The 22,701-nt window shown below is 33.5% G+C and overlaps 1 protein-coding gene across 24 annotated transcripts in view; it reads right to left on the reverse strand.

Annotated features, from left to right (window-relative positions):
- The window catches only part of LOC123548596 (hydrocephalus-inducing protein homolog), a 131,100-nt gene that overhangs the window by 27,474 nt on the left and 80,925 nt on the right, over positions 1-22,701 (reverse strand). For 17 of the 24 annotated variants that reach the window (XM_053546124.1, XM_053546121.1, XM_053546132.1 and 14 more), the window contains 14 exons: positions 21,922-22,194; positions 19,952-19,996; positions 17,283-17,465; positions 16,800-16,919; positions 15,799-15,958; positions 15,038-15,210; positions 14,361-14,562; positions 13,865-13,964; positions 12,389-12,488; positions 11,766-12,017; positions 11,079-11,246; positions 9,427-9,483; positions 3,134-3,178; positions 1,583-1,672 (listed from right to left, as the gene is read on the reverse strand). In XM_053546124.1, the coding sequence (XP_053402099.1) occupies positions 1,583-1,672; positions 3,134-3,178; positions 9,427-9,483; positions 11,079-11,246; positions 11,766-12,017; positions 12,389-12,488; positions 13,865-13,964; positions 14,361-14,562; positions 15,038-15,210; positions 15,799-15,958; positions 16,800-16,919; positions 17,283-17,465; positions 19,952-19,996; positions 21,922-22,194 (1,968 nt within the window). The remainder of the gene's footprint in view (positions 1-1,582; positions 1,673-3,133; positions 3,179-9,426; positions 9,484-11,078; positions 11,247-11,765; positions 12,018-12,388; positions 12,489-13,864; positions 13,965-14,360; positions 14,563-15,037; positions 15,211-15,798; positions 15,959-16,799; positions 16,920-17,282; positions 17,466-19,951; positions 19,997-21,921; positions 22,195-22,701) is intronic. The other 7 variants (XM_053546138.1, XM_053546137.1, XM_053546135.1 and 4 more) reach the window with 3 other exon arrangements.

Here is a 22,701-nt window from a genome sequence, read left to right on the forward strand (position 1 = left end):
AAATAATTTTAAAGAGATTTATTCACTTGTTGAAAGGACTACAAGTTTGTGATTTTTTTGTGACTTGGAAAACATATGAAATTCTTCCATAAAATTTTCAATGATTATATTTTTATAATATTTCAAGTATTCTTAATGAAAAACAAGAGCACCGCCTTGCGGGTGCTGACGCTCATCTGATTTTTTTTGTGTAATAGAAATATTGTCCTACCCATGATTTTCTAAGTCTAAAAAGGGCCATCATTCTTGCAAAAAGCAGGATAGAGTTATGTTTCTTGATGTACAGTGTCCACTTATGATGGTGAAAAACTGTTGCAGTTTTAAAGCAATAGCTTTGATAGTTTATGAGAAAAGTTGACTTAAACATAATACTCAACCAAGAAAATGATTTTCTAAGTCCAAAAGGGGCAATAATTATTGCAAAAAGCAGGATGGAGTTATGTTGCTTGCTGTACAGGGTCAGCTTATGATGGTGAACAAGTGTTGCAAGTTTCAAAGCAATAGCTTTGATAGTTTAAGAGAAAAAGTTGACCTAAACATAAAACTTAACCAAGAAATCTGATATTTTCTAAGTCCAAAAGGGGCCATAAATCTTGCAAAAAGCAGGACGGAGTTATGTTTCTTGCTATACAGGGTCAACTTATGATGGTGAACAAGTGTTGCAAGTTTCAAAGCAATAGCTTTGATAGTTTAGGATAAAAGCTGACCTAAACATAAAACTTAACCAAGAAAACTGATTTTCTAAGTCCAAAAGGGGCAATAAATCTTGCAAAAAGCAAGATGGAGTTATGTTTCTTGATGTACAGGGTCAGCTTATGATGGTGAACAAGTATTCCAAGTTTCAAAGCAATAGCTTGATAGTTTAGGAGAAAAGTTGACCTAAACATAAAACTTAACCAAGAAATCTGATATTTTCTAAGTACAAAAGGGGCCAAAAATCTTGCAAAAAGCAAGATGGAGTTATGTTTCTTGCTATACAGGGTCAGCTTATGATGGTGAACAAGTATTCCAAGTTTCAAAGCAATAGCTTTGATAGTTTAGGAGAAAAGCTGACCTAAACATAAAACTTAACCAGGCAACGCCGACGCAGACGCCGACGCCGACGCCGACAACCGCTCAAGTGATGACAATAACTCATCATTTTTTTTCAAAAAATCAGATGAGCTAAAAAAATTATTCAATTACTGAAAAACTTTTCTCTTGATGATAGATGGATGAAAAAAACAACAACTGAAAAGTATGCTGAAAGAGCTTCAAACCAGAGCAAAAGCTCAGGTCAAGTTGCTGTATCTTGGGTAAGTGCTTCACTCACATGTTGATTAAATGTTCTCCTACTTAATCTGTCTTTTACTTCACCAAATATAATGAGTTCAAAACTCTCGAATCATGGCAGTCCTAATCTATATAAAATCTTCAACTAAACTTTTCACGAAAAAAAAAAATATATAGCACAGACATTTCCGACTTCACAGTAAAATGAATGTTACGGAGCAAAACAACATTGCTACCACTTTAAGTCTTCACTACAAAAACTTTTGTCAGTTTCCAACAAAAATAAGTGCACCATTGTTCGGATACAAACCTGGTCGAATCAGTTTTCTTTGGTTTGGCAACTGACCTGCCTGAGCTAGACCCATCACGAGACTTTGTACGCTTATCTCCTTTTACAGGCCTGTATTTTAGGAATAGAAATGTTTTTGCCTACATAAGGTACAGGGAAAGAATGTGTGCATTGTTATGAATGGAAAAAGATGTGAACAAACAGTTGATATTGACAAGTGAAGCACAATTTTTTTTTGTTACATAGAGATTCAAAATACATTAATACATAGGCCTTTGCACCGCAGTCACCAAATTTCAAATTTCAATGCTACATCTAATATTTCATAAGTGCTGTCCATTTATCTCTGGTATTCACATAATCAAATCAAATTCCAAAACCTCATTTCTTGGCAGTAACAGTGAACGAAATAAATAAATTTGCAGAAGTTCTCTTTTATTTTGCACAGCTGTGGGCATATCTGTGCCTTATTAAAGAAAAATAGACTTTTTAATCCATCTTGATTTATTATCATTGGTACAACAGAATTGAAGAAGTAGTAAAAGACACATTATCATACTGAAAATTCTCATCTTTTTCCAGAAAATGTGCAATTTTGTGGCTTTAAGGTATAAGCTAATTCCCTCTAAACCTTGGAGGCAACAATTAACAAATATAACTTATTAAGCTTGTATGCCACACAAAAATATATATGAGCCGTGCCATGGGAAAACCAACATAGTGGGTTTGCGACCAGCATGGATCCAGACCAGCCTGCGCATCCGCGCAGTCTGGTCAGGCTCCATGCTGTTCGCTTTTAAAGCCTATTGGAATTGGAGAAACTGTTAGCGAACAGCATGGATCCTGACCAGACTGCGCGGATGCGCAGGCTGGTCTGGATCCATGCTGGTCGCACACCCACTATGTTGGTTTTCTCATGGCACGGCTCATATCATACAGAAAGGTAACATTTTAACACAGCTTCTCTGATTATACAATCAAGCCTTGCATAAGAAATGTGTGCTAAGTATATCACTTCATAATTTGAAAAGTATGCAAAGAGCAGAGAAAACTTATAAAAAAGTATTTATATAGTTACTTAAATGAGAAAATTACAATGACCCAGAAGGTACATGGCAGATCAAATCTCTTTAGCCCGAGCATACATTTAACGTTGCCTCAGCACAAAACTATGGTGTCTGTTTCTACACGTGACATACAGTCATGTTCACAGATTATAGCTTATGCGGATGCACGCAGCTGAGATGGGATTTATACCGTATGCACGTTGAAGAAGATCCAACTTCCATGTCCCTTCTGTGCCACCATAGAAAGTAGAACACTCAAAACAAGTGAATGTAAAAAAACAAATATATACGATACAAGTACTTATGTCTTAATACAAGGTGTCTATAATACTGATATTTAAGTTGAAGACAAAAAGAAACAGGAAGCAAGATATGGATGTAAATTCTAATACATTTTTATCCTCATGACTAACTTTAATCAAGATCTATCTCTCCCATATATCTTTTTAAACTTTTTTCATCCAAAATATTACCAGCTAATATCTGATAAAGTAGTTAAACTTACACACGGTTCCAGTCTTGCATTCCAGGGATATGGGCATAGGAATCTCTAGAAATGATAGGTGGATAGAGAGAAGAACAAATCAAAAAGGAAAGAAGTAAAAGAAGAACAGAAAAGAATGTAAGAAAAAAAACAAATATACAGGAAATGAAGAAAAATTGAAGGACGTTTACATATAATGTAAAGTATATTTTCATAATTAAAAGAATTCAAGAAAGTTTTCTTTAACAATTTAAGACACTGACAGTCAGGTCTTCAACATTCAAAAAAGTATTATGGGTAATGTGAACAATATATGCATGAGTTTTATAGAAGGGATGTCACAGTTACTTTGAGTAAATCAGTCAGTCATGGTTCCATTAGCAGTATAAATCATTTGCTGGGAAAGAAATATTTGTCAAATAATCAATACAATATACATATCAGTCAAATCTGTACAATTATCCTTGTACTAAACATTTCCAATGTATATTGTGATATGATTAGATACTAACTTCCACAAAAACTGAATTAAATAAAAGTACAGGGAGAACAAGAGCTGTCTCCATAGGATGACACATGCCCCCAATGGCACTTTGAATGAATAGTTATGGCCAATGTTAGAGTTTAGGACCTTTGACCTACGGAGCTGGGTCTTGCGCGCGACACGTCGTCTTACTGTGTCACACATTCATGCGTAGTTATTTTAAAATCCATGCATGAATGACAATGATATGGACGGGACACGCCCATCAATGCACTATCATGAAAAATGACCTTTAATGTCTAAGTGTGACCTTGACCTTTGAGCTATGGACCTGGGTCTTGCGTGCGACACGTCGTCTTACTGTGGTACACATTCATGCCAAGTTATTTGAAAATCCATCCATCGACGACAAAGATATGGACCGGACACACCCATCAATGCACTGTCTAAGTGTGACCTTGACCTTTGAGCTACTGACCTAGGTCTTGCGTGCGACACGTCATCTTACTGTGGTACACATTCATGCCAAGTTATTTGAAAATCCATCCATCGATGACAAAGATATGGACCGGACACGCCCATCAATGCACTATCCTTTAACGTCTAAGTGTGACCTTGACCTTTGAGCTACGGACCTGGGTTTTGCACGCGACATGTCGTCTTACTGTGGTATACATTCATGCCAAGTTATTTGAAAATCCATCCATCGATGACAAAGATATGGACCGGACATGCCCATCATTGCACTATCATTTAACGTCTAAGTGTGACCTTGATCTTTGAGCTACGGACCTGGGTCTTGCGTGCGACACATCGTCTTACTGTCAAGGGGGGGTATTCGATCTACTCCTTACCACCGAAACAAAATGGCGGCCAAAACTGAAAATGTGAGTTTTTCTTACTTTTTTTCTTTTTCAAGGATATCTAGACAATAACACATGTCTATCAACCTCCTCCACTGTTTTCTCTATCAACCGCTACCTTTCACTTTGGAAACAAAGCTGTAATTTGTCTGGAATGCTGGTCATGAGATTCGAATCGATGGAAAATCCTCCGTTAAACACGGGATAAGGAATAGTGCGATTAGCAAAAATGGTCTTTTTTCCTAATATACCGCAGGTTGTAAGCTATTTTTCTGATTGGAAGGAATATTTCCACATACTTATCTAATACTGTTCATTTTGTGCAGATCACAGTTCGTATTTTCAAAAAAACACAATTTTTGTCCGATGGTAAGGAACAGTGTGCGAAAATCAGAGGATAAGGTGCAGTGCAATTTTTTCAAACGGATTTTACAGTTTTCTTTCATCGTTTCTGAGATAACCAGTTTACATTTCTCTACCATGTAATAATTGAAGGGGTCGGATTGAGGAGTAGAACAGTAACATAATCCCCGAATGAACATATTACCAGACAAGATATGTCAGTAGGTAAGCACACTTGACTTTTCAGTGATTGTCGATTAAACAAAACTGTTGTTCTCTGTTCTACGTGGTGTCTTATATCACTTTTGACCTAGATATTTGGCCAATCAAACATTTTATAGGAACTTATATTTGGCCATTCAAATATAAATAGGTCGGGAGCAAATGTAACCGAATTTTCCATTGGTTAAATATACAAAGCAACCAATTTCCTCTTCAGAAGATATATATACTACAAAAGTTTGATTTCTACTTCAGAAGCTTTTCACGAAATATAAACAACAACGATTCTTCTGGAAATTACAAATCGGTTAGGTCTCTTGGTAGACTTTTATGATTATTCATGACGGCCAAGAACCGTTGCTTTTTATTTCACAATCTCATTTGCATATTTAAAGTGAAACTCTGATCATCTTACTGTAATTCGTGTAGTATAATACTAGTAGCAATTTTCAGTTGCTGTGCATTTCCATGTGTAAAATGAATGATATTTCCGCAAAGTATCTGGTTGTCGTGCTTTTGAAATATATAAACCAGGCATTCTGGACAGGACAATGCTCTATTCTGTATGCTAAAACATACGATAATCCAATCTCACTTGAAAGACTTCCAAGTAGGATGTCTCGTTATCAGCCTGCATGAAAAAAGTGAAAAATGTAAACATTTTCATAAACATGGCTATAAATATGGGGACTGGGATTCAGTCTTCATTTAAAAATGCAAAAGGAATTATTCACCCAAAATCACTAGTGAGGCGCATGTGTATGTTACTGTTTACTATCTTATTCACAAATCAATAGAAGAGTAATTCATCTCCATGTCATATAGCACTAAGCTTGTTTGATTTTTATACCGAATCTTTGACTGTTACCTTTGTCTGTTAGTACTTTATGAAGCTTCAAACTACCGTAAACAATACATACGCTACTGTCGCCAGCTCATTTTTATGTTTAATGAACGTTCTTGTAGTTAAAATTCATCAGTAGTCAATGAAATCACATATTTTTATGAAGTAACATAGGAAGTTATTTTATAATCAAACATAGATACAAATTTTTCCTGACTCCTTTGGTATCAGTCATCATTTAAAATAATGCCAAAGAATATGATAATGTTTTTGCCGTTTCTGGGTGGAATAAACATTCACACATGTCTGTTTGTAAATTATATAACTATTATGCTTGCTCATTCATGCTGTTAATTCGGGTTACATTTTATACCATATCAGCGTGGAAAACCTTACCTAAAAGCGTATATAACAGATTGATACATCCGTTACCGTATTGTAGAAATATCAAATTTAATTTAATTCATTTTTTAATGCTCTTAAAGACGAAGTTCATTGTCATATCTGATAGCTGATTACCCTTTAGGCAACAAATATCTATCAATGAATATTCTTTATGAGCATCAAAGAAGGAAATGATACATACGTGATCGATACATACGTTACTGAAATATTTAAAACTAACTCCTACGTCAGCATACATCAACAGTGACGCAGGGTTTCATGTTTACAAGCTTTTTAGGTCGCCAACTTTTAATTTTGATAACCTTATATCACGTACACATTGTAAACAAATTCAGTTTTGAGAATTGTATGCTATAGATATGATAAGAGAATAATATCACATCGTAATAAATTTTCATATCTAATATTTTTTAAATATAGAATATGTTTATTATTTTCAAATAAAATCATTACATGTATATTAATGTATATAAAAGTAAAGATACAGTGTTTACGAGTGATACATACGTATCCAATAGTAACGTATGTATAATTTCAAATAAAAAACATTTCTTTTTTTGGTGGCATTCGTAATGTAGTAATACAATTATTTGAATATCATGCTCGGAATATAATTACAGGATATGAATAGATAGGAAAGTATTTTCGTATTATGTTCAAACCGGGTGCCATTATTTATCCCCAAAGTTGATTTGACAATGTAATTCAAGTTCCATTTGATCTGTAATTCATTTACATCAATACTAATGCTTCGATTCAGTCGTACAGGATGGATTTTATATCCTTTCGTAGAATTTTGACGATTACATAACGCATATTCTTACTTTTGTACAGCAGGAGGTTACATGCCAGTGTAATTGTGCAGTAACGTATGTATTTGCTTTGAAAAAAAGCTATTTGTTGTCGCGATATTGATTCTTCTTTTCTGCAATTCACATGATATGCATAACTGCCTTGATAGTGATTAAACATCTTAAAACATTTCCTTTATTATAGTTTTGGACCAATATACTAGAAATTTAGGACGTACATAAATTTCAGGGCAGTATCATAGATGACTGAATTCAAATGAGAATACACTATTGCCCATAAACAGTAATACAAAATTTAATGTGATCGAAACATATTCAAAGGGCATATAAAAGATTTTATTAAATTAACGAAAAGTGGTATCGGTAAATACATTGTATATGCATAATTTACTTAACTGGTACATACGTTACCTTGAGCATACTCATCGATTTTGTGTTATGTATGATGAAAATATGATAGAATGTTCTCAAAGTTGTTAGAATGACTGTAAATATTCCAGGACTTTTCCTTCAGACAAAACTATTGTTTGTATTACGTTTAAATTACATAGAAAAAAAGAAAAAACCTGCTTTAGTTCACTCTGAATGTTTAAATAAAATTTGATTTCAATTCATCTTGTTAGTTTGATATATGAAGCCGGAAAAAATAAATGCAGTTTGTATAATGAGTATGTAGCTAAAATGCTGGTATATTTTCAGCTATTCTACTAAACATACCGACACAGTCAACCGCGCAACTGTTCCCGAAAACAGTTTGTTTTTTAAACACTGGTGTAGTTACGTATGTATTTTGAAAACCCTCAAGGAAAAAGTGGTGATGTTTTTTAATGTATCATAACTTTCTTCAGAGAAAATTTTCATGGTTGTTTTTTGTTTTTTGTGTGTTTAATCTAGGTATGTTTTATTTTGGAAATGAAAACACCTCACTTGTATACCTCAAAATTATTTTTTTTCAGACTTTTTACGACCTATATACGCCTTATTAGTAATTTTGGGTGAATTACTTCCCCAAAAAAGCTTTTAAAATGTTTGAATTATTATATACCATTAGGAGAAATTTTTTTAGAATCTGGAAAATAAGGTGTAGTCCTTTTCATAAAAAGATGTCAGCAGTAGTGTTTTCAAATCATAATAGTAAGATTTAGATTCGTTTATTTATAAAGCTTATGGAACTAGATGTGTTGATAAACGTATTTTATGATACTGCTTTCACCCCTGAAATTAACATGTATGCTTTAACACATAGTGGGAACTCCAAAAACATTAGAAGCATAAGCACCACTTGTCAAAACACAAATGTAAAAGCACATAGCGTAAACCCTCCTATACCAAAAAGAAATTTACAGAGCAAGGGATACTATATTAAATACTTGCTAAACTTTTGGCTTTCAGTACATCACGTGTCTGATAGACAGGCGGATACCTTTTAAATCTCACTACATTGAGCAAGAGATAGTTATAAATGATACCAAAATATTATTTTAACAGAATTTTACTTGATTATCTCTGAAAAGAGCGAAGGAAAAAGTCGCTTGAAGAATTGTGAACTGCACCTTATCCTCTTATTTTCGTACACTGTTCCTTACCATCAGACAAAAAACTGTGTAATTTAAAATTACGACTTTTAATCGGCTCCAGACTAACCATGAAGGAAATATATATTGATATTTTACTTCTAATAAAAAAATAGCTCACAGCTGTTTGAATAATTAGGAAAAAAGACCATTTTTGCTAATCGCACTATTCCTTATCCCGTGTTTAACGGAGGATTTTCCATCGATTCAAATCCCATGACCAGCATTCCAGACAAATTACAGCACTGTTTCCGAAGTTAAAGGTACTGATATATAGAGAAAACAGTGGAGCAGGTTGATAGCCATGTGTAATGGTCTAGAAATCCTTCAAAAAGATAAAAAGTAAGAAAAACTCACATTTTCAGTTTTGGCCGCCATTTTGTTTCGGGGGTAAAGAGTAGATCGAATACCCCCCTTGACTGTGGTACACATTCATGCCAAGTTATTTGAAAATCCATCCATCGATGACAAAGATATGGACCGGACACGAAAATTGCGGACAGACTGACAGACCGACAGACAGTTCAAAAACTATATGCCTCCCTTTGGGGGCATAAAAACTGGTGCCCCTCAATTGAATTTCGTGAACTAGTAACCATAGTTTGATCAATGCAATAATGTGTGGGTTGCACTATAATTTGAACTAGTACTGAGTTCATTTGAATTTTAGTTGCAACAGACAACAGAATAGTCCTTGAAGGAAAATGCTCAGGATTAACCCAGTGCTATAATTATTAACTGTGACATCCCTAGCTGTAGACAACTTACATCATTTTACTGGTGCCCCGTAAAGGCATCAATCTACTATAACTTGAGGCTTCAGAACTAGAAAAGAGACAAGACATACAGTGCGAAGAAAAGACAATTACAAGAGAAAATGTGAAGAGATAAGAAACACATATTGGAGAAGGGATAAGAAAGTGGTGACAGAAAAGAACATTCAGAATTTTGAAGACAATAGTCAAATTTAACGATTTCAGCTAAACACAAAGAATTGGTTAATTTTTTAATAAAAACTGACTTTTGTGCGCAGCAATTTAGTGCTTTTGTGACCTTTCTTACAAAACCAAGTTACGAGACCAGAGTCTAAAACCCTCAGCAACTGATTAACTCATTTTGAACTCGAACTTGAACTTGGCCAATACAAGTCTTGAAACCCAGCTCAGGACCGGGACATTGCAAACAAGAATATATGAGAATGAGTAATTGCTCATTGCTTATCTCTTCCAGATAACACCTCAACTTGGTTATAGAATATTTGCAGACCAGTCTCAGCAATGCAGCTTTGTCATGGGTTAATTTCAATATAGTGCTCAGAAACAATCAATCAGATGCTCCAGGTTTTAGACTGGTCTTCAAACTAAGTTTTATAACATGGAAGCAAGGATTCCAAAGATGGATTGCATAAGCCTTTGCATAGACTACCAGTAGTATATTTATATTTTTTTTCGTTACTGGAAACAAGGACAGAAACTGACACAGAGCTGACTTGGCAATGCATAAAACACTCTTACTTTAACACTCACTCACTCACTCACTCACTCACTCACTCACTCACTCACTCACTCACTCAATACCTCATGTACTAATAAAACTTAAGTGAAAAGTGAACTTTTGTATAAAACAAGATTGTGTAAAAAAATGTGAGTATCTATACACAATCTAGGAATTACATTCACAGGCAAGACATAAATGGTCATTCTTTAAACACTGCATACATCGTAACTTTCAGGCAAAATACACAAACATAAAATTGGGTGACAAAAGCTAAAGGTAGTGACAATATTCTGATTACATCCACCACAACATAAAATGTTAGTACAGTTCTATAATATAATACCAATTTTAAGTTCGAATCATATATTGAATAAAAAGTCGTACATGGAGGTCTAAAAATTAATTTTACATTTATTTTTTTGTGATTACTGGGGCAATGTTAGATCTGGATTCTGCTATCTGAACTATAAACTGAATTGATCCAAATATTCCGAAGCACTACTTTGGATGAGTTTGAGTCAAGGTAGGTTTTCATTCTTTACTTTCAGAAAAGATAATGCAGTGGTTTTTTTTACTCCTTGTTTTCAATACCAAAAGCAAACTCGGGTATATATTTGAAGCAAAATTGTTCTTTATAATGGCAAATTCCGAGGGAAGCAGCTGACAATAAGTAATTTAAAGTCAATTTTGAGTGATACATATTGAAAGGTAACTCTTTCAGAGAGCCAATAAAATGAAAGTCATGTTATGGACACTAAGTTTTAATAATTGCCTGGCAAATAGTTTAATAAGAACATCTTATTGAAAATGATCAATCTGGGAACAGAGGACATTTTTCTTTCTTTGTGACTTAATTTTAACATGTATGTCAGTCAATGAAAAACAAGTTTGTACGACGTCACAAAGTACTTTACAAAACTTACGGTCTTGTTGAGCGGGCACCAGGCTGTTGCGCGGGTTCCTTCACCATTTTAGATATCTGATACTTAAAATCAAATTCTCCCTTGTTCTCAATGATAAATGTTCGTGTTTTCTTGCTGTTTACTAACAGTGAACCAAAGTTGATGTCACTCATTGGCAAAATGTTGTACCTTTAAAAGAAGAAAAAATGAATAACAAACAGTAAGAATTGTACTTAGTGTGTATAAGTTAAAGGTGAAAGCCAAAACATGTTCCTGCTAACCACTTCAAAATAAAACATCTAGTATGATATTGTGTGCTTGTGCTGAAAAACTATAAATCAGATGACAAGTCAAAAATTTATCAGCAAGAAATTATCAAAGTGACAATTTCCAAAACATGATAACTTCAACATCAGAAGATATGTACAAATCTGTAACACTGGAAATCATGACTTAATGTCTTTTATTTTGATAACCTATACTGAGACTTGATTTGAGCATAAACAAATGTATTCATGACACAAAGAAATGACAACTTTTGTGTTAAATAATTTTGATATTCTTTAATTATGTGTAAATATCTTAAAATTGAGCCTACAGACTTACAAATTAAAATGACACTGTAATAGATTTTTTCATCCAAAGATGTAAAACTACCTATACCAAGAATATTTATAATGCTTAAACTCTATATAGATAAATACTTACTTATTGAAAACAGCTTTCACTGAGACTTTGACCGGTATACTAGCAATCAGCTCTCCCTCTTCTGCGATGTTTGGTTCTATGACTTGACATTTCAATATTGGCTGGTCCTTGACTGTAACTTCTTTATTGGATTTAAAGATGACTTGCACAGCAGTCTGTCTGTCCTGTGGGCAAAGAACACCCTTTGACGGAATCACCGAGAAAAGGCTTGTTACGTTTGGATTTGACGGATCACAGTTTTCAAAAAGGAAGCTGAAAATCAATGAAAAACAATGAGAAACTTGACCAAATTTTGTTACAAAGAGGCATAGGTACTTTTGACAAAATGTAAGCCACAGTTAGGTAAGATGTCTTATGAGGTCATCTCAGTTCTCATGGTTCTGATGACATGTATAGAATTTGAAACATTTGGTTTAGATTTCTGAGAAACCTTCTCACATGAAAAACGTTTAAGACATTGATTTCAAGAAAGTCCCAGTTGCAAATAAAAGGTGAAAACAATAATTACACCATTTCAACCAGATAACTGAAAAAGATTTGATGTTCATCTAGAAGCATGTCCCTTAAATTTATAGTAGCCATTTTCATACAGTTGTTGGTGATTACAAAAAGGGGACACTTACTTGAACTGGATGTCATATTTGCCTTTGTTTTTCAGTGTACATGTCTGTTTGACCTCATCCATGACCTTGATAGTACTAAAGTCAAGGCCACCATCAGTTCCTGAAATAGTGTGTGGTGATTATAAAAAAGTGATGTAACAAATAGACTCACTATGTACTTAGGTACAGCTTAAAAGAGACAAATGATTTCCTCAAGTTTTCATCAATAGTATATAAAAATGAGGAAGTTTTAATATCTGTTTTAAATTGAATTTAAAAGAATGTCTATGTAACAGTGCTAAAAACAGCTGCCGTTTTATAAAATTGAACTATAAACAAATCTGCATATTTTTTGTTTGATGTCTGTCTTTCATAATCCTTTTGCCAGTAGCAAAGTCACATTTAGGCCAAAAAAAATTAATGTTTAGTTTCTCAGGCCACTTTTTGCAAAATTTAATGAGGCAGTGCGGATTTTTTTTAATTTTTATTTTCTTTTTTATTAACGACATTGCCCGTTTTATATGAAATCCAATGATGTACATCCATATTTAACACACTTAAAAAACATTGATGAACAAAGGAACCATTCTTGACGACTTATTCGTAAGTATTCACATATTTTCCTTCTTTTGTCCTCAATTTTTGTTGAATTTTCTCTTTTCGCGAATTACTTCAGTTTTTCTTTGATAAAAATTTTAGATGCGGCGGGTCAAAATCATATGCGGCGGGGCCTGAGAAACTAAACATTAATTTTTTTTGGCCTTACTTCTGTTTATTAGAAATATTGTCAAATGCTGCTAATTCCTGTTTTATTATGTTTTTTATATACACGCATTTTTCCTACCATGCATCTCACCTCAAAAATAGTAAGATAAATTGGACAACATGAGAAACTGGTGTAAACACATGCCACATATTCTAATGTTAAATACTACATCAATTCATATGATTTTTTTCCTATTGTACAAATTTCATTAAGATTTAATGTATCTTAATATGTAATAACAACATTATTCTGTGATGTACAGTAAGCAAACTTTGGTGACACAATATGGGGCTACCTTCAACATCATCTCCAATAGATACAAGCTGGTCTGAAAAATTCTTTGTATCTTTACAACGCATAAGTGCAAATATTCACAATGAAACAAAATCTGCCATTTTAAGTAAAAGTGAAACTCACACTTGAAATTAAACAAATAAAAGTTAAAGGAGATACAAATCTACTTCCCAAGCACAGAACATACAGCTATATTACTAACATCATTTTATACATAATTTTTGACCTGATGACAAGATTTTGCTTCATTAACTTTTATTAAGAGAATGTAAAACTGAACTTTTTGTCTAATCCTCAGCTTTTTTATTCTTTTCTGAAGAATAAATTACATTGCAATAAGTCATTCCCAACCCACACCTCTTCCTCCCAACCAATGAGTAACAGAACATTGCTTAAAGCCTCTTTTCTATTTCCTCTAGCTATAAACCATGTCTTACCTTTAGGGAATGCTATATCCACAGCAACATCATATGCTTCTGCAATCACCTGTATTGGTTCTGTTCTTATCACTCCCATGGTTTCTTCTGCATCAGATATCTAAATATAAATAAATATGTGTTTGAGAATAGTTGCAAGTTTGAAGAATAAAATTCATCAGGTCTAATTCAACTATATGTACCAGCAGTTGCTATTGTTGATTTTAAGTCACACTGGCACAATTATAGGTCAAATTGTGACTTTCAATTTTCTGATAGTTGAGGAAGATCATATGCTCCTCTGGGCGTTACTTCAGGCACGGTCAGACATCTAGGTAGTCACTAATATTCCATAAACCAACTTCCTCACATGAAAGAATTCTCACCCAAATTGAGTTTTTGAGTCCACAGTGGTGAGGGGCAACTAATTCAGTCAATTAACTGAACTACTCAACCACAAAGTCCCTAAATGAACCAGCAGGTTATTTTAGTTTTAGTAAGACTACAGCACACTTACTTCAAGTCTGATCATCTTCTTCATAGAGTTGACTGGTTTCATGGCCCTGAAGTAGGCATTCAGTGCATACTCAGACTTGGGCTCTACAATACCACTATCAGCTGCCACTGTGAAATCCTCGCCCAGCATGTCCAGTCCACTCAGTTTCCAGTGCACTGGGATCTGTGTGCTATTCCTTAAGTAAATCGTCTTTGTGTCTTTCCTGTAAATATATATTACACCCAGTATACAAAAGATCAAATGAACTCTGTACACTATTACAATGAGCTTGGTGCTTCCTCAACCTCAATTTTCACTAGGAACTAAGAAAATGGGATGTTTTTATAAAGAAGAAACTAAAAGGTTAACAACTGAAGTACTTCCACCATATCATTTCTAGTATTGTCATAGCTTATGACCATCCGCTTTCAAATGTGATGCCATAACATTTTTTTCTTTCTTAAGAAACTCAATATTTATCATGATGTTAGCCAATATGCCATGTGCATGCTAATCTTCATATCCATTTTCATATCTGTTGTCTACAAAACACACAGGATTTATTCATAATTTAGATCATACTACAAAAGTCAAATGCAGAAAGGATAATTTTGTAGCTCACTAAATTTAAATAGCCATTCAGCCACAAAAATATAGAAAATCCGCATAGTTTGTGAAAAGAATATCTAACCACCTACCTGTGGAGTAGTACTCTGTCAAAGTGCAGCTGTTTCCTATCGAGGTCAAGTTCTGGACGGAAAGCATCACAACAAACTTTGAATACCACAGGTTCTGGATTCTCCCTTATACAACACACAATAGAATCCTCGTAGTGGTTCGGGACCATCGGGTATGCCCAAATATTCAAATCCTTAAAAGTAAATAGGGAAATGTATTATTTTGGTAATGCAATGCTATTTCCTCGTTAAAGAACACAAAGACTTAAAAAAGGCTATTGAAAAGAAACATACACATCCAAATGAATTGTTTTCATAATACAGGTATGCTTTTTTTTTCTGAACAAATAAGTAATAAAGTACAAGACATCAATGTTCACGGATCCCCTTAATGCTGTGACAAATTTTGTACTTAGCAATGTTCATATTCAAGTAAGTGTTGATATCTGTACATTTGTATTCCCGACAGTAGCCTGAGGAAACTTCATGATATATGTAAGTGTACAGTGAAAAACTGCTTGCATGAAAATCAATGACTGAAGCATGTGTGTTCTCTCCAGTAATTCATGTGGTATCCAACTATTTTTTATATATCTTTATGTTTGGATTATTTAAATCCCTGGATAACCCAAGTTCTTTCCTCATTCCCTAAAGATCTTAAGTAATAGGGCATTTTACTTAGAGAGTTACAAGAATCAATTCAACAAATGTGAATATATCAATGCTATCTAACACTAAAAATTACTAAGTTAACAATATTAAGATCATATATGATTACATACGGACTGGTCACCAGGTTTCAGCATCATGGTCGGTGGATCGAGGAGGAATGTTTCACCCTTACTGTCATGTAGGTAACAGAAACTGATATCAGCATCAAGTGGTGATGTATTCTTTATTGTCAACGTTTCCATATGCTCTGGAAATCTTCCCTCCTTATACCTGGAAAATGAAATATTTTATAGTTACAGTAATTTTCTATTACAACACTAAGTACAAATGAAACTCAGAATCTAGAACATATTTTTCTCAAATTCCAGCTGTCTCAAAAACAATTTCAAGCCTTTTCCCGAAAACATTCGTACAAAATATCATTTTAAGTAATATTTAATAGTTAAACCGTTATTTCAAAGTAAAAAGCTTGATCCTTAGAATATGAGATATCAAGTTGTTAGCTGTATATAAAAGTTCCTTATCTTAAGTAAATTCATTAAATTATCATTTAATGTCAAGTGCAATGAATGTCTTTAAACAAACTTTTTTTTTCACAGAATGTTTTAAGGAGGACTTGTAATAGTGATCAATAATTTCAATGAAATAACATATTCTTATACGATGTTTTGGCATTCTTCAGATGATACTGTATCACATACAAGCTTCTGGCTTTCCGTTCATCCAAGAGAATGCCAAATGTCAAACGGAGAATATGCAATCATGTGGAAATTTTCCAACTGTTATTAGGGATCCTATACCTTAAGTCAGATCTTAGTTTTGAATATATTTTGCTTAAATTTGATTTTTATATATGGAAAAAGATGAGCCCTACATTTTCATTGATTTTCTTATTTACACAATGTAATTCCCTAATAATCACAGAAGATCCGAGGTGTCCTTCTAGCATTATTTCAGGCACAAGGAGGTGACACTAACCTCCTGCAAGTCATAATGTAAGAAGAATTCTACAACGAGTAGGACTCAAATCCATCAAGGAGAGACGGGTGAATGACTAAGCCTAGAACTGTAACCACCCAGTCAAAGAATAAACCATTAAGTATAAAGTTACCTGTCTCTGTTTCTACCGACGAGGAGTGGACCAAACTCAAATGTCTCTGATGTCAGGATGTACTTCTTGTGTACAATCTCATCAAGCTTCTTACTCTTCTTACGGTGGGCAAAAACGATTCTGTAAATATTCAAATGACATATTCAGAGAAATAAAACATTTAAGCAATTTTTATGCTCCATCAAAGCTATTATAGTTGAGAAACTTTTAACATCACAGACCTCAAATCTACCAACTTCAATAACATTTACAATTTACAATCTGTTAATCCACATATCCCTTATCTGTCAAAACTTTAAAACATCAAATAGAGAAGGCCAGGTCTAAATGAGAAACAGAAATCTGTTCATTATTTTTGTTAGTCTTTTTGTTATGCCAGTTTGCCAAATAAATTGTGCGCATTTGACTTTCAGTTTTACATTCTGAAAGTTAAGACATGCTTTACTGAATCAACATATTGCTGAATCTGTCTTTTTGTCATACCTTGGTTCCCTGCTGATTGTGGGGAAGGCACATATTCCTCTGCAGTAGAGCTGGTACCGTCGTCTGGTTCCCACAATTTCAAAGTTGAGAGTCTGATCAAACTGGCCAAGTTCCTCAGACTGGAAACGGAGTCTCAGTGTAATATCTCCATGGGCAGGAATTATCCATCGGAAAATTGTCAGTCTGTAAAACAAGGACAATTTTGCACTACTTACAAAGCTTTCTCATTTATGAAATTTCAAGTCAGGAGGCAAATTTCCCTGTTGAAGTGCTCTCATTTTCTTCTCCCTCAGAGAAAAAAATGTTACCTAAGCAAGTCATTACTACTGTCTTTGTTATTTGTATAGCTTATTCTTCAAGTTATGCTTATTTTTTACAACAAATATCCACTGAAGCACTAAATTACACTTTTTAATGGAACTAGATTTTTGGTAAGATATTTTTACAATGGATTCTAATCCTTGACATTGGATTGTAACTGACCTTTTTGCTCACTATGAAAAGTGAACAGATTCTGTTTATATTATTTAAAATGCATATTTCCAAAAAATTAAAGTTATAAAAAACTTTTAATCTGAGATTCAGAATATTGACGGCTGGTAAGGATCTTGCTGCAAAAAAACTCAAAAAGGGAGAAACACACTTGTATAGAAATTCTATGTATACATATTGCAAGCATTAGATAAGGATAAAAGAAGGTATACTGCAAGAGTATTATATGTGTATAGGTTTGTAACTTAAGTGTATTACTAAAAGTAAGGGATTATATATATTAAAATACTAAAAATATGAAATACATTAGAGTATAAACAGCCACTGTTCACAAAAGAAGATCATGTTGTTTTTAATGGTACCTGTCTTGCATACAGAAGTCATTTGGTCTGAATAAATAGCCCCTCTTTTTCTTCTATCGAATTATATATCCATATCACGTAGGAATTAAAATCAAACTGTCATGTAAAAACCATAAACATTTTTACACTATTAACTAAACTTGATGGCAGCTTCCTGGAATTTTGACCAATATTCATTCTTGAAAATGGAGAAAGAAGACCTTGATTACATTTCACTCTCAGTGGAATTCAAACCAAAGACCTCTGTGTCAGGTACTCTAAGCTGATATTATGGTGCTTTTAGAACTCTGTGGAGTAGGATCTCCTTCAATTTGAGTCAACACAATTTGACCTAATATTTAATAACATCATTTTTTAAAATTTAAACTGCCTTCTTTGCCCACATGCTCTAAGAATGACTATATATGTAACTAAAGAAACTTTTATCTAAATACCATTATATGTTAGTTATGACTTTAGCAATTTCTCCCCCATCCCCTCCCCCGAAACATGACCAGAGTCTCCTGTACAATGTAATAAATTACCTTACCCTTACAGTAAAATATGGCAGTTCATTGGTCTTTTACTACTGTATTAAGAAACTATTTTAAGTTTTCTTTTTTAAACTGGTTAGAGTGGGCAGTTAGGTTAATATGAAAGACTATAGCAATTATTTGTGAAAAAGATTAAAACATATCCACATTTACATTGATTAACCTATTATTCTTAGGTTAGTTATTACAGTTCACCAATTGTTATTTCAGGGGGGGCTAACTCAGTCCACCTCCATAACAGTGTGCTTGCAAAAACCATTCAACGATATATTTTTTCATTGTAGCTGCTGAGGTTTCTAGCTGACCTTACTAATTCTAAAAGCTTTGAATAATACATGACAACTTCTTTAATACTTAGCGAAAAACAACAAAAAACTTCATACCATACTTTGGGTGACTGAAGAGACCTTACTTGTTATCAAATTTTAATCTTTATCAAATTTTAATCGATCAAACAAACTTGCAGTTAAACAGTTTTTTGTTTCATACATGATTTTGTAGGAAATAAACTATTTCATAAATTTTCTAAATGAAAATGTCTAAAAGGAATATAACTTCAAAAATAAAAACATGGCACCCTGGTTTTGGTGAAATTTGCTATACCGAAAGTCCCAAAGTATAGTAACTGGAAATATGAACTCTCTGAAAAGTACAGTATTTCAGAACAACATAAAAAGCACATGAACTAGCAAGCTCTCAGAAACATACTCTGGCCATCAACCATCTTTTTCAAAAAAATGTAGGAAGAAACATAGGAATTTTCATGATATATAAGAAAAATACAGGACATTTTACACAAATTACTAAAAGAAGAATGTAGGAATTTCAACAAAATGATAGAAATGTAAGAATTTTCATCAAAAATATTGGGAGACATCAACAAAAATATAGGAAATGGTTGCACAAAAAGCCTTTTTTTAAAAAAAAAACAACATCTACTCTATTGACTGTATTGACTAGAAATTGCATTTTTGCTGCATTCAGACTTAAGAGTCAATATCAGTTTTAATTTTACTAAGCAGTAATCATAGCAGACATTCCCTAAATATTTTGTCAAACCGACATGAAGTAATTAAGAAGATCCACCATTTTCACTATTAGATAACCTATAGTAAGATGTTCATAAAGGTTGGGAAAATTATTCAAAATACATGCAGAACTAGAATTAGGAAGTAAAAAAAACTGAAATCTTTCAAAGATATAGGAAAATAGAGGAACTGGTTGATGGCCTGCAAACTCTAGATAGAATGACTTTTGTGCACACCCTGTAACTTGTACTTACTTTGCAGTTTTATTTTCTGTTAATGACGACAGATCACCCACCGTGCTGTAAATCACATTAAAATCCACAAAAATTGGAACACACTACCCACTCAGACGTAACAGATCCAAACAGCTGTTAATGCAAACAACTAAAGAACTTCTAAAATTCTCTGTATTTTTGGGTGGTTAGTAAACATTTTCTTTTTATTTTCACATATAAAACCTTTATTGTTATTCAAATATATCCATTTTCCTACCATCCAAATATACGTTAACCATCAAAACATAACAAATAAACTTCAGCTTTTTCTTTATTTGCAAGACAAAATTGTCTTGGAACAGAGCAATGCTTAAATTTTCTTACTATATACATTTTTATTTTCACAAGGTGTGACTATAATTATGTTCAGACTATGATTATTTAATATCTAATTATAACATGCATTGCTATCAAGGTAAAAGGTTTATTATTCTAAAGTTTGAGGGTAAAAGTTAACAAGGCAAAATATTGCATGCATTGGGTGTTTACATTTAGGAAATGGCTAGCAGGTAATAAAGAAATAAACAAGAGCACTGCCTTGTGGGTGCAGACGCTCATCTGATTTTTTTTGTCTCTGTATAAAAGAATTATTGTCCTGCTCATGATTTTCTAAGTCCAAAAGGGGCCATAATTCTTGCAAAAACTGATGTAGAGTTATGGGACTTGCTGTGCAGAGTCAGCTTTTAATGGCAAATAACTGCTCCAAGTTTCAAACCAATAGCACTGACTGTAAATGAGAGAAGTTGAACTAAATGCAAAACTTAACCATGATATCTGATATTTTCTAAGTCCAAAAGGGCCCATTGTTCTTGCAAAAAGCTAGATGGAGTTATATTTCTTGCTGTACAGAGTCAGCTTCTGATGGTGAACAAGTGTTGCAAGTTTTAAAGCAATAGCTTTGATGGTTTAGGAGAAAAACTGACCTAAACACAAAACTTAACCAAGAAATCTGATATTTTCCAAGTCCAAAAGGGACTATAATTCTTGCAAAAAGCAAGATGGAGTTATGTATCTTGCTGTACAGAGTCAGCTTTTGATGGTAAACAAGGGTTGCAAGTTTTAAAGCAATAGCTTTGATAGTTTAGGAGAAAAGCTGACCTTAACACAAATTTTAAACTTAACCAAGAAATCTGATTTCCTAAGTCCAAAAGGGGCCCATAATTCTTGCAAAAAGCAAGATGGCATTATGTTTCTTGCTGTACAGAGTCAGCTTTTGGTGGTGAACAAGTATTTGTAAGTTTGAAAGCAATAGCTTTGATAGTTTAGGAGAAAAGCTGACCTAAACATAAAACTAAACCAAGAATTCTGATATTTTCCAAGTCCAAAAGGGGCTATAATTCTTGCAAAAAGCAAGATGGAGTTATGTATCTTGTTTACAGAGTCAGCTAATAATGGTAAACATGTGTTGCAGGTTTCAAAGCAATAGCTTTGATAGTTTAGGAGAAAAGCTGACCTAAATATAAAACTAAACCAGACAATGCCGACGCCGATGCAGATGCCGACGCCAATCAAGTGATGACAATAACTCATCTTTTTTTTTTCCAAAATTCAGATGAGCTAAAAATATAAAACTCTAAGTCTACAAGTTACATTGATTTTTTCATTTATATCAGTGAGAATAGCAAAACCTTCAAAGTATTAAATCACAGAATCATTGTGTTGTTCTATTTTCTTCTAAAAATGTGCTGCTATTAAATAGTTTCATTTTTAGATAAAAAACAAAAAGTAACATACACCAAACAAGCAAATCAAAATCTATTGAACCAGACTGCAAATTAAAAGCAAAATCCATTTTTAGTCAGTGCTTTTTTTATCAACAAGTGGAAGCATAAGCTATTAATAACTAAAACCAAAAAAGTTTGCACTGCAATCTTATTTTATTCAAAGCTCCTAGGTGTCCCTCCAAAAAAAAAGAAGATCTTCAAGTATCCGAGGTAATTAAAACATACCTTAGAGCATCACCATCTGAGATAGGCGTGGTCTGTCCTGGTGGTGGTGAGGGTGGGACAATAGAATTTCTACGTGAACCCTTAGATGTTGTTTTCCTTTCTGCACTTTTCTTTCTCTCCTTATCTTTTCCGGCATCTTTTTTCGAGTCCTCTTTTTTGTCTTTGCCACCTTTGCCTTTAGTAGGGGTCGGATGATCATCCTTGCCCTTGTCTGGGGTCACCGATTTCTCTTCCTCCTGCTCCGACTCCTTTGTCTCAATCATTCCAATATTCCTGATAAAAAAAAAACATGCATATATATGAAATCATGCCAAATGAATTGAACAAAAGCATGTTTACATATGAACCCCCTCTGTCATGATGACACAATAAAAATCAATACTGTACCTTCAAAGAATAATGTTATGTCAGGCATGTACTGTACCACTGGTCAGTCAACTATTGTAAATACTAATTGTTTGACCATTTTTGTGTCTATAGTCAGTATCTTTGAAAGCACTGCACTGTAAGTTTGAATTGGAGGTACTAATAATTACAAATTGTCAGATAATTTAGAAATTTTACTGCCATTCTTTCCATACAGAAGCAAGTTAAAGTCAGGCTACATCTACAATGATTTAATTTCTCAATTAATCAATTAACATACATACTCTTTTCATTTTTTACAAAAGGTTTAACTGAAATATAATTCAACAACAAACAACTTAATAAAAAAATATTTTTTTAAATACGTGAGAAACTAATATAACAATTTGTTTGATAAAGTCAGTAAGAGTACAT

This window comes from Mercenaria mercenaria, chromosome 6, assembly GCF_021730395.1.
Source record: "Mercenaria mercenaria strain notata chromosome 6, MADL_Memer_1, whole genome shotgun sequence".
Classification (NCBI taxonomy): Eukaryota; Metazoa; Mollusca; class Bivalvia; order Venerida; family Veneridae; genus Mercenaria; species Mercenaria mercenaria.